The sequence below is a fragment of the Typopeltis vanoorti genome, chromosome 8 (genome assembly GCF_054136105.1).
Source record: "Typopeltis vanoorti isolate ZY-2024b chromosome 8, IOZ_Tvanoo_1.0, whole genome shotgun sequence".
NCBI lineage: Eukaryota > Metazoa > Arthropoda > Arachnida > Uropygi > Thelyphonidae > Typopeltis > Typopeltis vanoorti.
Genome location: NC_143556.1, coordinates 80,222,669 through 80,239,321, shown reverse-complemented (window position 1 = coordinate 80,239,321; position 16,653 = coordinate 80,222,669). Strand labels below are relative to the sequence as shown.

Genomic DNA, 16,653 nt, shown 5'->3' with positions numbered 1-16,653 from the left:
TGTACAGCTGGTATCCCCTAATTTTGGGGTTGTCCGATGGTCGCAGGTGGGTTTCGCTTAGTAAGAGTACATCCGGCTGATGTCTATGGGTGAATTCCTGGAGCTCCAAGATTCTACCCCTTAGGCCGTTCGCATTCCATGCGATGATCTGTAGAGAATCTGGGTTTAATTTACTACTGTTCATGAATGAGTGCTGAAATAATGGCTTGTGTGTCCTTTAGAAATCTATTAGTAGAGCATGATGAGGAGTTGGATCTGCTGAAATCTAACAGCATATTTGCCAGAGAAGAGGTAATGATAGCTGTCAGATTTATATGCGGTGTTGACTGATCCAAGGATGTCTGTTTGGGAAGAGTTACATCCACATATGTCCTTGTCTGCTGTTGCAGAGTTGTTTTTTTGAGGGCCTCTGGCTTCGGCAGATGGACTTAAGACCCTTTGTGTTGATCTTTGAGAGGCTGTGAATCAGTAATCTCAGACGTAGATCTGTTGAGGGAGGAAGAGTATGTTTCTGCCTCTGATTTTCTATTTCTTGGGTTGTGAGTGAATCCTCTGTAGTTGGCAGTGTGAGGGCCACCACAGTTGGCACATTAGCCCGGGGTGGTTTTTTGCTTGTGCACGTATTTGTTGGGTGGCTGTCCCCACATTTTAAACATTTAAATTCAGCCTTGCACATTTTCTGGGTGTGGCAAATTTCTGGCATCTGTGGCACTGCCCTGTTGAAGCCCTTTTCATTAATGGTTCTAGAGTGATTTTCAGTCCACAGATGGACGTTAGGTCGTATATATATGTTTGTAAGTTTCACTGATTTCTACTAGTACCAGTTGCATCAGAGTCTTGTCTTTTTTGGTCATTCTGCTGACCTTAATGGGTGGTAAGTCCTGCTGGTGCAGATCTACGGCCACTTCTTCTGTGTATATCTTCAGATACGCCTCTGATCACCACTTTGAGGTTTCTCTGATCCAAGATCAGAGAAAAATGTTAATCTTCGATAATCCATCACTGTCCTAGGTTGAATTTTGATACCATTCTTTGCATGGCTATATGAAATCTGTAGATTGGACATCGTAATCCTCAGCGATATCCATCCTTGTTTTTCACGTAGAATAATCGGAGGTATCCTTTCTCTAGTGGAGGTAGGAGAGTCCAGAACAGGACAGTCTTCTTCCATTCCATCCGCTTTGGGTGGTTCAGAGGCTGCAGTTTTGCGTTTCTTGCCAGCACGGACCTCCTGATATTCACTGTGGTCTGCAAGGGGATTGTCATCAGTTGTTGTTGCTAATTCGCTGGCAGTCTTGAGGGATGCTGGGGAGAAATTCTGAGAGTTGAGGGTCATCTGTATCAACTTCTTTTATCTGGTGAATTACAACTTTTCCTGGCCATTTGGTGTGCAGTAGATAGCCTACATGTTTAAATATTGCTAGAAGTTCTTTAAAATTAAATTCGTTGTATGGCGTATCCATGGTTAAGCCTAGACTTTGTTCTGCGGAGCAGGACATGCCTTGTCCTCGCAACAGTAATAATTAGACAGTTACTTATAAGGTGTATGAAACAACAACAATGGCAATTCTAATGGCGGTAGTCCTAGCGATTCGCCATACTTGTAAATTCAGTTTACTTACCTGTGTATCTTCAAAAATATATAGAGCAGCTTGCAATCACATTAATTCAAAACACAAGACTAATAATCTACGTGCTTCCCCAATTCAGGATGCAGCTTATTTAGGATTTATTCTAGATTTAGGAGTATAATATATACTGAAAGTAAATAGTTATTATTAACGTTTCCAACCTTTGTATCAGGTTCAAAATCACTTTCCTTACTAGTGTGAGTAAGTGATGAACAGTTGAGATAATATGCATCCTTGTGAGACAAGGATGCACATTATCTCAACTGTTATTCATCAAAATTTTACATCAAACCTTTACCCTCTTCAATTCTAACTTCTGAATTACAAATAGTATCATTGCTCAATATAATCTTCTATTTATGCTATATAATTGTAGTGTTTTTAACAGCTTTCCTCTCAGCACCACACCATGCCTTATGTTTTTTACAGATCTACAAAACTGAAATACAGATCCTTCTTTATAATTCCCATAATCTCTCACCTATTTTTCTTAAAGTGAAAATCTGATTATGACCATGATTTCGCCTGAATTTAGCTTGTTCTCCTCCAAGTTTCTCTTCACAATTTTTCTTAGCTTCTTCTTAAGTATGCTTGTATAAATCTTATCTGGAACACAATAAGGAAATACTATAATTCTTACACTGTTTTATTTCTCTGTTCATGGATTTTATTTCTCTGATATTTCTAACAATCATTTCTTTCTGTTTATTCAACTGAGGTGTGTGGATATCTTAACATATACCTTTATCTGGTCCACGTGGTTAGCCTAGTGGCTATGCGCTTCGCAACCATATGCCTGAGGAAGGAGTGTCCTAGGTTCGATTCCCGTCGGTGACGTGAGGAGCTTGAAGGATCTTCCTCAGCCATAGCCAAGTTAGCCAATCTTGGGCATGGACAGCAGGGTTTTTCCCCCAGTTTATTCTGGGGTTTTTCATCCCGCAAAGCAGGCAAACTGGCCTTGAAAACTCAACACTACAGGCCATAGGATACACCGGGGCATAAGGCTGACCACCTTATCCTGTAAACGGAGTGAGGTCCGATGATCAATGGACCCTCGACACCGCAAGGTAAAAGAGGGTATAAGGAAGATGACATACCTTTATCTGATAACCTCCTATTCATGGTGGAAGCATGTACAGGAGGCATTCTCATCTTCTCTTTCATATTAGGCCACTGAGCCTAACAATGTGGAAAGAATATATTTCCACATTGCAGTAATCATGGGGGGTGGGGGGGGGGGGGGGTGGGGGGGGGGGGGGGTGGGGGGGGGGGGGGGTGGGGGGGGGGGGGGGTGGGGGGGGGGGGGGGTGGGGGGGGGGGGGGGTGGGGGGGGGGGGGGGTGGGGGGGGGGGGGGGTGGGGGGGGGGGGGGGTGGGGGGGGGGGGGGGTGGGGGGGGGGGGGGGTGGGGGGGGGGGGGGGTGGGGGGGGGGGGGGGTGGGGGGGGGGGGGGGTGGGGGGGGGGGGGGGTGGGGGGGGGGGGGGGTGGGGGGGGGGGGGGGTGGGGGGGGGGGGGGGTGGGGGGGGGGGGGGGTGGGGGGGGGGGGGGGTGGGGGGGGGGGGGGGTGGGGGGGGGGGGGGGTGGGGGGGGGGGGGGGTGGGGGGGGGGGGGGGTGGGGGGGGGGGGGGGTGGGGGGGGGGGGGGGTGGGGGGGGGGGGGGGTGGGGGGGGGGGGGGGTGGGGGGGGGGGGGGGTGGGGGGGGGGGGGGGTGGGGGGGGGGGGGAAAAAAATCAGAACTCCCTGGTGGACACAGGAAGTTAAAGAGGCAGTGAAGGAAAAGAAGAAAGCATATCAAAAGTTCTTGGCAAATAAGTCAGCTTTTACTCTTACAGAATACAGAGACAAATGTAAGAAAGCTAAACAGTGTGTAAAACATGCTAAACAAAAGTCATGGGAGGACTTTGGCAAGAATATAGAAAATAAATATCAAGAAGGTGGCAAAATATTCTGGAGGTTGTTGAAGAAGCTTAGGAATGGAGGAAAGAGTGCTGTAAAAGGAATTAGAGATGATAAAGGTGAAATGAAAACAGGAGAAAAAGATATCCTTGAAGTATGGAGTAATTACTTTGAAAAACTGCTAAATGAAACAAGCAGTGATGACAGCACAGTGATAAAAAACACTGACCAGGCATGCAGTCAGGAACACATATCCATACTTGAAGTAGAAAAAGCCATCAAAGGCATGAAATGTGGAAAGGCAGCAGGAGTAGATGATATTCAACCAGAAATGCTGAAGTATGGTGGTATAAGAGTCTTACAGTGGCTGCACTGCATAGTTCAGAAAGCCTGGACAGAGGGACGAATTCCCGATGATTGGAGCAGAGCTCTCATAGTACCCATATATAAAAAGGGAAATAAAACTGGATGTGAGAATTACAGAGGTATTTCCCTACTGAGTGTTCCTGGCAAGATCTATGCAAGTATACTTGAGAAACGGTTGAGAAGAATTGTGGAAGAAAAGCTTGGTGAAGAACAAGCTGGATTCAGGCCAAATAGAGGCTGTCAGGATCAGATCTTCACTTTACGACAAATAGTCGAGAAAGCATGGGAATATAACAAAGATCTGTATTTAAGTTTCGTCGATTTGGAAAAGGCAAGGTGCCAAGAGAGAAGCTATTCAATACGCTGCAGTTATATGGTATCAATGGGGCATTATATCAAGCAATACTTAGTCTTTATTTGAGTTGTGAGTCAGCAGTTAGAATTGAAGGAAGTACAGGAAGATGGTTTAATGTTAAATCTGGTGTGAGACAAGGATGTACATTATCCCCTCTGTTATTCATTATCTATATGGATCACATTATGAAGGAATGTGGTATTAAACCTGATATCAAAATTGGAGATGTTAATGTCAGCTCTTTGCTTTATGCAGATGATGTTATACTTCTAAATAAATCCGCTACAAGTCTGCAAGATTCTCTGACTAAATTGAATAGCTGTTGTAATAGATATGGTATGAAGGTCAGCAATAAAAAGACAAAGACAATGAAAATATGCAGAATCATTGAAAATGTCAACTGTGTTGTGAATGGAGAACCTGTGGAACAAGTTAAACATTTCAGCTACTTAGGCACAATTTTTACTGAAGATGGTAAACTAAATATAGAAATAGACAACAGAATCAGCAAAGCTGGTATCGTGGGAAGTCAATTGAATAAATTCATATGGAATAAGAAAGAAATTAGTCGGAACACTAAATTAGCTGTATACAAGACTGTGTTCAAACCAATTTTAACTTATGGATCTGAGAGCTGGGTCAGAAGTAAAACACTTGACCAAAGACTAGAGACCGCAGATATGAGAGTCCTGAGAAAGATTAGAGGCGTGAACAGATGGCATCAATGGCAATATCATATTAAAAATGAGGATATTAGGAAAGAACTTGACATTGTCAGCATCCAGGAATGCGTTAGCAGAGCTAATCTCAGATGGTATGGTCACTTAAATAGAATGGGAGAGGAAAGATTAGCAAAACAAGTGTTCTCTGCCAGGTTGGCAGGAAAACAACCCAGAGGAAGACCAAGATATAGGTGGATTGATACGGTACAAAGTGCCTTAGACGATAGAAATATAAGATCTGATAATATTGGAGTCTTGACAAGTAACAGACTGATTTGGAGGAAAATTGTAGATAGGAAGTTAGTAATGATGTAATTTTTTCATGTAGTACTGTCATATCCTGTACACCCCTTGAGGGTACATGGCAGGAATTTGATGATGATGATGATGACCAGGAAATATATCCAGGGCTACTAACATTTACAGAAGCATCAGAAACATGTGGTTAGAAGTGGATTAGATGCTACAGAAAGATGGAGGTTAGCAAGTTTAATGAACTTCACACTGCAGTGATCTGAACATTAGTTCTACTATTATGTTAAAATAAAGTTTCAACAAGACAGAGCAATCTCTTATATAGTTAAGATACTTTCATTTTTCTAATTTAACTGCAAGCAAAATAAAGTCTGTGCATAAAGTAACTTCGACAACTAGAATACTCATATACAGAGTAGCTGACTTCATAGTAAGTGCCCTGTAAAGCATTATTCATACCTCCCTCCTTTCATATATTGCATGTACAATCATGCATTGTGATAAGTCTACTGAAACCAGTTTGATCTTTATTGTGGTAGAAAGTAGTGATAATATGGAAGTACACCATTTTGCTACTTCTATTTGCAAAAATGACTTTTGCCAATGGATAGCTCCCCATATCTTCACTAGCTCCCTGATGATATGTTTGTCATTTTTTGAATTACAGGTAAAGCAACTGAGAACATAAGGACAGTATGTGTTCTGACCAGTTTTGCTTACTTTGCAGGATGGGGGAAAAAAATCCATATTTCTGGAAAGAAATTCCCTATCCTCTTCATATAAGCCAGTGTAGTGCAATTGGAAGAATAGAGGAACATTGCACCCTTCAACTGGAAAAGACCTGGGTTCGATTCTCATCATAACGAGGGGAATCTTTATATGGGCATTTTCAGTTGAAGGTGAGTTAGCTGATCTCATACAGTGGCAGCAGGGTTTTTTCATCCTGGAAACTCGGGTTTTTTCATCCCGCGTACAGACAAATCAGCCTTCAGAACACACGCAATTTAATGACAAAAAATACTGTTGGTGGGAGCGATAGATGGTGTTGATATTAGTAGTATTGTAGTTGGAGAGTTAAGTGGTAGTGGAGAGGATGAGATGTATTTAGCAAAAAGTGTGCCCTCCCACAATGAGTCCTTGGACTTCCTGGGGGTGTCACATAATAATAAGACTGATGAGAACTTGAGACTGGGTTAGGTATTGATTTTATGTTGTCTGCTGATCTCTACATATAAATAACCTAGTCAGATATTTCATACACAACTGTTGTTTGCTTACTAAAGCAAACAAGTTTTTGCTATTTCAACTGTATTGCATGCCATTTCAACAATACTGCACACTTTGAATCCATGTTTCAGTTTATGCACAGTAAAGCCAAAAGTTATGCACACATTGTGTGCATATCTTTTGGCTGAGGAGGTGATTAATACCTTTACATCTTTCTGGAAGTGTCTGATAAAAAGGCTGAATTTCTCATTGTACAAAAAGTTACTATTACTGGGATATTCCTGCATGCTTCCTCATGCCATCATCCATACAGAAGATAAGTAACACACACAAAAAAAAAAAACATTAAAAGGCAGAGCTAAATCTCCAATACCATCAACATGAAGCAAAGAACTTTGTAAACAGATCCTTTGCTTTAATGGGTATGGACTAAAGATGAATAACAAAATTTTACTTATATCATCCAAAGTTCCTAAAACAAGCAAGAATTCAGAAGTGATATAATCTTAGCCTACCTCCAAAATGTAACTGACAAAATTGCAGCACTGTTAGATACAGCAGCTGTGACAGTAAAGAGATTTTCATCCTGCTTTACAAGATTTCCAGGTTTTTACAACCCTGAAGTCACTACACTCATACAAAAAAAAGGAGTCTATAAAATACACTGTTCTTGGGGCATCTGCTATGTCAACCAGACAGGACATTCTAGAAAAATCCCATCATCAAAATATGTTAAGGATGCTGACAGGAAACAAGAACAGAGATCAGGGTTAATCTTTCATACAACCATTGCCAACTACTATGATTATTTAAAAAAAAAAAAAAAAAAAAAAAAAAAAAAAAAAAAAAAAAAAGGAAATGCCTTATACTGATCATAATTGCTTTGTAAGAAAATTCAGTCTCAAAAAATGCTCTGCATTCTGATACAGAGTAACAAAAACTAAGGCCTGACTGCACATCAAAACTGGTTTTTGTTTGCTTATACTCTTCAAGTTTGATGGTGTGTAATTATATTTTCTAGTTTTTAATCAGTTAATGTAACACCATTTCCTACTGATGTAAGCCCTATGACTTATGAAACTAGCAGGTAATTTTTAATCTTCAAATAATGTGGTCTGAACACCGGCATTTAAACAAATAGCTACTAAACTATAGAAATTTAAGACCAAACTCTGTAATACTGTATGATCATTTACTTGGGGGGGGTACCAATTTACATTGCAGTCCCCCCCAGAAAACAATGGATTGGGTGAACCAGCTTCTAGTAATATTATACTAATATTCGTTAGCACATGACTAAAAATCATTGGATAAAAGCAGCATATTTCAGTTTATCCTTTTACAAAAATATGCATATAGGAAATACTCCATATTGAATTTACAATCAGGATAGTGAGATATTTTAAGAAATACTTTGAACCAAAATACTTTACCTTTTAGACAACGAGCTCGAAATTTGTGATAACCTTGCTGAGTAAATCCATTCTCTTTCAGTAATGCATGACTGGGGTGTTCAAATGTAGGAAGTGACTGAGGTATGCTACCATAACTGGTTGATAATAGACTCTCAGTTGGTGTACCTTCACTAAATTAACAACAAAACAGAAAAAAATTAGACTGTCAAAACAAGCATTAAACATACATTAAGAAATAATTTTTTGATACAATACTCTTTATTGCTTGATGTGTGAATATATGAGCAATCACAAGTTTTCCCCACTATGTACGTATATATATATATCAGAATTCAGTGAAATGCATGGTAAAATAACTCGGCAAAACAGGAGCAGAAAACACTGCACAATATCTTAAGGATGCATGTTATTCAATCCCACTTTTCATTTCATTCTACATAAATAAATATAAATATGCAACATGTCTGTACAACCACAGAAATATCTTGATTAATCAGTAATTGCTGGCCTGGTTAGCCAAGTGGTTAACATATCTACTCTTCTACTAACTGGACATGGGTATGATCCTACTGTAGAGACTTAATGGAGACACAGTCACTTGAAAATGTTCTGTTTTGGATCTCTAAAACAGGGTTTCCAAATTATCTAACCCTAAGCTATCCACAGTAATAATACAATGGTATCTCGCTAATCCGAACCTCTTTAGTCCGAACCCTCCAGTAATCCGAACTGCAGTTTGAAAGAAAAAAAAATTTTATTACATATTGTTATTATTATTTTGTGTACTATTATTTTTATTTAATAATTATTATTTTAATTATTATTATTCATTTTATTATTATTAAAGTACAGTATTTTTTTCATACTGTCGATTGTACAGTTATACTGTAGATTACAGCTAGAACTGAAAAAAAATTCGAAATCAAATCAGATGCTGAAATTATAAATATGCTACAGAATGAATTAGAAGACGACGATGACGATAAAGAATTCAAAGAAAAAAAAGTTAAAACATGAAGAGGTAGTTGACAGTTTTAATATGCATATAGAATGGGTTAAACAGAATGATACGCCATTCCACAAAATTTTATTGCTCCGAGAAGAAGCATTCGAAAAAAGTTTAGCGTCCAAGAAGCAAAAGAAAATCAGTGACTTTTTTTTCTTTTTTTTTTTTTTTGTGTACAAGAAAATGATACTTTTTTACACAAATTAAGTTATGTACTGAACTATGAAATTTTATTAAATCAGAATCCTCAACAATACAGGTACATACAAACTAAATTTTTTACTAAAATAATCTGGTGTACTGTACTATTTTTTAAGTTTTACATTACAGCATAGTAGTTTTTTTCCCTATCATTTACTTCATTTATTTACAGAATTAAATCGATGTACCATTAGAATCTCATTATTTTTCTCTTAAACACTAGTTATTGTTGTCTCTTGGGGAAAATTCGCTAATCAGAACGAGGGTGGTTTTTATTAGTTCAGATTAGCAAGATACCACTGTACTATGTACTATATAGGCTTAGAGTTTTTTTTTTTTTTTTTTGATTGGTGTTGACAATTTTTTAATTAAGGACTTAATTAAAAAATTGTCAACATCAATTAAACCATGGCCATTTTATGAAATATTTGGAGAACATGTACTTAATGAATTACAATCTGAAATTACATTAAAACATCTACAGAGCAAACGGTTAGGATGCTGTGAAAGAGTACTCATCTGACTTGCAGATAGTTCAAGTTTTGTGATTCTAAGACACCTGTTCTGGACATTCAGAATAAGCCTTTTATCAATTAACCAAACAGTTATATCTCTCGGTTTATGGTGGAGAGGACGAGGATTGACTATACTGAAATGAGCCATAAATCTAGATAAATGATGTCTAACTATGAGTATAAAATGGACATGGTTATGATTGATTAAATTAGTACTTAAGTTTTTTTTTTTTTTTTTAAACTGCACAAATGGCCATATCAATGACATACAAGATGATCAAAATTATCCCTGTTTAAGGCCTTGTGGAGTGCAACCCAGTGATCCAAATGCTGCAACACTTTACAGAAATACCTTGTGCATCATATGGAAGCACAATATCCAAATATCCAAAGTAGTTCCAAAATTCATCAGCAGGGGACACTGTATGATGCATATGTAGTAATTTTTCTGTGTGCATAAGGAGAAAAACAACAAGCATAAATAACCCATTTTTATTAACTTTCATTACACATTCATGGATTGTACTGGTCAATGTGCTGCCCTTCCCAGTATGCCACAAATTGCATCCTTTGCACAGTGTGTTCAGTGGCAGAATGCAGCTGGTTGGGACTGATGTTGTGAATATGCTGCATTATGCTGTCTTTCAGCACTAGCAAGTTATCATGATGATCTCAATGAACTCAGTTTTCGAGAATCCTCAGAGCCAGAAGTCACATGGAGTCAGATCAGGCCATGGGAAATGAATGGCTGATCACTCTGGTTTCTGTGAAATGTTCTCAAAGAACCTCCTGTATGGATCGACCGATGTGCAGAGGGGCCTCGTTCTGCATGAAAATTACTGAATTCATGCACAAGTGCTGCTGTAGCTGTGGCACAGCAAAACTGTTTCTGATATCACGATACCTCTCGGCAGTAACTGAACGGGTCACAGAATTTGACTGGCAGATGTCCTCAAAAAAGAATGCTGCAATGATAAACAAAGCTGAAAACCTGCACGAGACAATAATTTGGGGGTAAATGCAAAGGAATCTGATTGCATGCAGGTTTTACATAGCCCAAAACTGGCAACTGTGGGTATTCAGCGCTTCATTTGGGTGAAAGTGAGCCTCATCTTCTCACAAAATCATCCACACAGCATTCAACTCCACTCAAGTAAGGAGTATTAATGCAAATGTCAATCGACTTGTGGAACACAACTCCTGTGTTCCAAAAGAGGTTATCTTGAATGGGTAGAAATGCAGAATCTTCCATAGAATTTTCTAGACAGTTGTGTAAGGCCCTTCTTGATACAGCACTCCTGTGTTCCAAAAGAGGTTATCTTGAATGGGTAGAAATGCAGAATCTTCCATAGAATTTTCTAGACAGTTGTGTAAGGCCCTTCTTGATACAGCAGTGCACTGCAGGAACCAATGGCTGATTCGTAGCCTGTAGTAACTTCATTCACCTGTTGTGAAGTGACTGTTTTGCAACCTGTGCCAGGTCTAACTCCCAATAATCCCATTTCTTCAAAATGACTACTCATTCTTTGCAGAGCACATGGAGATATATTGAATCTCATCAACATTTGTTCAGGTGACGAAATTTGCAGAATGCAGCTACAGCTTAGGTAATTGTTTAGGTAATACAGCTGAAAGAGCAAGGCACATTAGAGCAATGATAGTCACATCGTCATGAATGGTATCAACAACTAAAATGAAGGGGGAAATCCCATGTCCATCTTTTTAAAACATCCTGGCCTAACGAGTTACACGATATGCAAATTCCGTGCATAAGATGTTTATAATGCCCCGGTGGTGAATTTTGGACCCCCCCCCCCCTTCCGATATCACTTCCACATGCTGGACAACATATTCCTGCTAAGTTTTGCAGTGTTTGGATCACTAAATTTATATTAAACTGAAGTTTTACTCTAACACGGTATTTGTTTTCGTAATTTTTATAATGAATTCTGATCACTGTGTAACCATGAAGGATAGGCACATGCTGATTTACTTTCATGAGGTGCTTGTTTTTACTTTCTACATCTACCAAAAGTTTTTGATTTTTCTGTTCTTACAAAGCTCAATACATGATATTCTGGCTGAATCAACCAATGTTTTCTTTAGATTTTTACAACTTTTACATATTTTTCTTTTCAGTGCAAGACACTCATTTTTATACTGCTCAAAACTAGGTAATGCACACCCTTCCTACTTCAATCTCCTGCATCTTCTTTGTGCGAACGACCCATATTCTGAAATGAAATACAGCATACAGTACTGTTGTTAGCCTTATCTTTTTCTTCAAATTTTCCCAGAGCATATTTGTATGGTTGTTATTCATTTCCTATTCTGCTGTTTAAGTCTCCGACAAGACACAGCTTTTCCTCTGCCTCATGAAAATGTTCTCTCTAATGACCCAAAAGTTTTCCTCCAGTTCTTTACTACTGGTATGATCAATGAGATGGCAGGCACAAATAAACTACATTTTTTCCCATTTTAAATCTGCTCACATTACTCCACTCGAAAGTGCATGCCACTAAAGAAGTTCATCTTCATGTTTATTGTTGATATTACAGTATCCCATCCTTTCCCTGATCAATGTTATTTGAATAAATCATCTTATAGCTATTATTTAAAAGTCTTTTACCTATTTCAGTTTTATTCTTTATATCATACTGGTATTATTGATAACACCTGTTATGCTGATATGGTTCATTCTATAATTCCTCTACTAATTCCACCTCTTTTCTAAAACAAATAGTGAAAATTTATTCTGTTCCAGCATATGGCTAATAGGGGGTGCACCATGAGAAGGTGAGAATTGGGCATTAGGTCAGAAGTTTGAGTCATTTTTTTGCCTGCCTTTAGGATATGGTGAAAGTCTCCATCCAATCATCTAGATCAGGGGGTCTTCAACCTTTCAGACAGTGCAGGCCACAGTAAAAATTTAAATGAAACCTGCAGGCCACTAAGCTATACTGAGGTATTTAGAATTATAAGATGCTTTCCAGATTCACAAGAAACTCTGTGCATTTGATACTTTACATAAAATCCTATAAAAATAAACAAACTCAGCTTTATGAGCATAGGTAGGAGTCAGGTTCATGATAAGTAAATACAATCAATGTGTGAAAAAAGATAATTTAATGAATAAAACATTCATTTTTTACAATGTCAATGGGCAATTTGGCAATGTTTTTCCTTGACCAGCTTGTCGATGTTGCATCAATGTTGGAAGTCGCTATGCGCAGAGTATTCTCGAGATGTTGGTCTGTAATCTGAGTTCTTGTCCTGGACTTCACATGCTTCATTCTGGAGAAGAACTGCTCACATAAGTATGTGCTTCCTAACAAAGCACACATCCTCAAAGCATGCTGGCAAAGATTAGGGAATGTGTCATCAGAAATGTAATCATTTTAAAATGTAAGCAAGGGCACACTGAATAATTTTCCTCTCAAAGAACAGTTGTTTTGGAATTCAAGCAGCTCCATTTGTACTGAGCCTGGCATTTCGGCAGCATTGACACTGAATGGCATTGAAAATAAATCTAAAGACTGTTGGTTACGAAAATCACTAAATCTCTCTTCGAACTCACTTCGCAACACGGCTAATTTTGTAGTGTATTCATCAAGAGACGAACAGTTGGACTCAGCGAGAAGCTGAAAATAAGTTAAGTCTTTTTTTGCAAGTGCATCCCAAAGTTTGAGCTTGGCCACAAAAGCTTTGATGTGATCAAACAGAGTGTGCACCAGTTTATCTTTGGATTGTACAGGGTGTTCGGGATAAATTTGACAGTTTCGTAAGGAAAAAGAAAATCTTCTTTGTATCTATTAAATTTATTGAATTGACAAAAAAACATTACAGGCAGAGTTAATTACAATACTATCAACAAGATTTACTCAAAATAACCACCATTAGCATCGATCACAGCTTCAATTCTGCTTCGGAACCTCGAACAAGCTGATGCTACAGTCTCCCTGGGAAGGGCCGCAAAAACTGTTTTAATTTTATCCATTAACTGGGCTTTTGTATTACTGGAAGTGCGATTGGTGTCTTTTTCAACTGCGCCCCATACAAAATAATCCATGGGGTTAAGGTCTGGGGAGTTTGGAGTCCAAACATTTGGACTGGTGAAGTCGTAGAAATTTTCAGACAACCATTTTTGACTTTTCCCAGAGGTGTGGCAAGGGGCCGAATCCTGCTGCCATACATACGGCCTACCATTGGCTACCCTTGTTATCCAGGGCTTGACTACAGTTAGCAACTCCACGAACAAAGCCCGAATTCCAATGCCAGGGTTCTTCAACACCTGTTCCTGCAGATTTGCGAGGAATTCTGCTGTACGAACGCAATCAGATCGTCTGCTAGGGATCTTTCTTCTTGCTACATCCTCGTAGTCACCATTGCAAGTCTCTAGTTCATGCCTGATTGTTTTTACTGTATTCAGGGAGCATTGGGCAGCAGTCGTAATATCCTTATTTTGATGGCGGGCACGAATCATCATGATACAAGTTATTCTCTTCCATGATTCAGGTGGGTTCCAGCTATCCATCCTTTCTGACATCTTGTATATGAATGAAGAAGGGTCCAAACTTTTAAATGAAGAGAAGTGTGTGTTAATACATGTAACTTACGGAAAAATATAATTAATTATAAATATGTCAAATTTATCCCGAACACCCTGTAGCAGCGTATTTAGGTCATTCATATGCAATGAAATGTTGGTCACAAAGGCAAAGTCTGTCGTCCACTTCGGATCATTAAATTCCGCAATCGGGTTCGCCTTGATTTGCATGAATTGCTGTATTTCGCTCCTTAAGTCAAAGACTCTTTTAAGAACCTTCCCTCTTCTTTTTTCTTGTAGATAGGCTTATATGTTGGTAACACATGACTATTAACTTATTTAAGGAATTTACAACGTATACTGGAATATTAATTAAATGAAACTTTAATAAATACCTTCTATATTTCAGCAACGTCACATTGCCATCTTCATGGGAACATACAACTATGACACATGCATGCAGGCACTACACAAAGCAAATGAAGCAGAAGATAGAAAATTACTGTTGTTCCTAGAGTCCTAAAGGTGCCCCCTAGTGGGTTATATTGGGTTGTCTTGGCTGTTGGACTGAAGTTCTCAAGATGCAAGCTTCAAGCTTCCCAAATTTGTTGAGGTTTCGAAAAATTTTTTTAGAGCTGAGGCTGATTCCATGAATAATCTGTCATATTTAAATTTGCTGTGGTGTATTAATGTGGCTTTTTTCCAACTTATTCTGTGGCGGGTATCTAGAGCATGGTCTGCAAGCCCAGAGTGGCTGTACTGCTGAAAATGGACGTAGTCTTTGTGTTCAAAAATCCTGACATTTGCTGTACTGCCTGTTTGGCCATAGTATGACAGTTTACAGCTACATTTAGTCATGAATTCTCTCTCCACAGGTTTCTCTATATAATCAAACTGTGCTGTGTGTGGGGGGGGGGGTAATGCAATCCATTAATCCCCTCCCCTTATTGATACATCATCTTTAGAATGCTAATGTTTAAGTTCTGGTAACATTAAAATGCTGAAAAACATTAACCTGTCAGTTTTATTCAAAAAATATGATTACTGACTTTTCTGAAATTAATAACCAAACAATCTATAAATACAACTTAGTGCTTAGGCACCTCGCTTCTGACAGCTCAAAAAAGTAAACCATCTAAAAATTAAGATGAAAAACGAGAAATCATTTTCTGGACTTTACTTACTAAGATTCTATTTAAAATGTGAAACAATGGCATCCAAAGTCAATAACATTAAAATTACCTGAGAGAATTGGTTCGAGATCTAGGCCTATGTTCTCGAACATCCATAACCCATCCTACGTGATGCTCTACAGGTGGATTATTACTGTGTTTTGTCTTCTGTTTACGTGGTGTCTGCATTAAGAATATGATGAATTTAATACAACATTTCATATGAACAAAAATATAAAATCAATTTCATCATTAATACTTTGCTCTGCAATCCAAGAAGATCAAAAGAAACTCTAAGCTTAATCTGCTTAGAACATTTCATAGTGCTTGACTGAATGCACTTCAATGTCAAATGAGAGAAATTATCAAAACTTTAAATTAATTGATAGTGCTGAGAAATACATACTCTTCTTTATAAATGACATACAAAATTTTTAAGGAATTACGTGTGAGGGAATATCACTTTGATTTATTGAAAAATGTAACTATTATAAATTAAAGTGTGTTCATAGATGATTTATTCCAATTACTTTAAATAAAGAAATTCGAGCAAAATCTAAATGTTTGACAAATAATAATCCTTAGAGAAAGACATCTTTGCAGTATGTTTACTAGCATGCTACTCAACTAACGATAAAAATTCAATAAGATGCTGAAAGATATAAAACTAGACTCAGTTATTGGTTTTAGTTTATGATTTGACACTTTATGTTAATTCATCAATATTCAATAACTGTTAATAGATATTTCTGTGTACAAACTTACTGAAATTTCACTTGGTTGCTGGATACCATGATTATCAAATTCCTAATGCATATCCTCATCAAGCAGTACAGGATAATGTACTGCTTGAGAATATGCATTAGGAATTTGATAATCATGGATACACAACACCGTAAGTTTACATTATAGTGTAATGTCAACATTGGGTCTGCTATCTAACCAGGGGCCCCAATATCCAAATCTTCTATTTTGATTTTCTAAGGCACTTCTAATGGCATCGATGCATACAGATCTTAGAGTTTCTCCCTGGGTCTTTGCCTGACATCAAGACATCGAACACATTTTGCTAACCTTTCCTGTCCCATTCTCACCTCAGATTAGCTCTTGCATATTCTTGAATATTAACAATCTCACGTTCTTTCCTAACATTTAAATTTCAATTGTTCCACTAATAGCATCTGCTCACTCCTTTCTCCCAATTATTCTTAGAACTTACATATCTGTAGCCTTCAGTCTTTGGCTCAACTGTTATTTCTAACCCACTTTTCAAATCCATAAGTTAAAATTGCTTTGAACACTGTCATGTAAATTTATTCTCGACTCCCCACAATACTAGCTTTACAA

The 16,653-nt window shown here is 38.3% G+C and overlaps 1 protein-coding gene across 1 annotated transcript in view; it reads right to left on the bottom strand.

Annotated features, from left to right (window-relative positions):
• Positions 1-16,653, bottom strand: part of larp (La related protein) — a 321,561-nt gene that overhangs the window by 62,002 nt on the left and 242,906 nt on the right. The window contains exons 15-16 of the mRNA XM_090396411.1: positions 15,377-15,489; positions 7,885-8,036 (exon numbers count right to left, since the gene is read on the bottom strand). Of these exons, the coding sequence (XP_090252537.1) occupies positions 7,885-8,036; positions 15,377-15,489 (265 nt within the window). The remainder of the gene's footprint in view (positions 1-7,884; positions 8,037-15,376; positions 15,490-16,653) is intronic.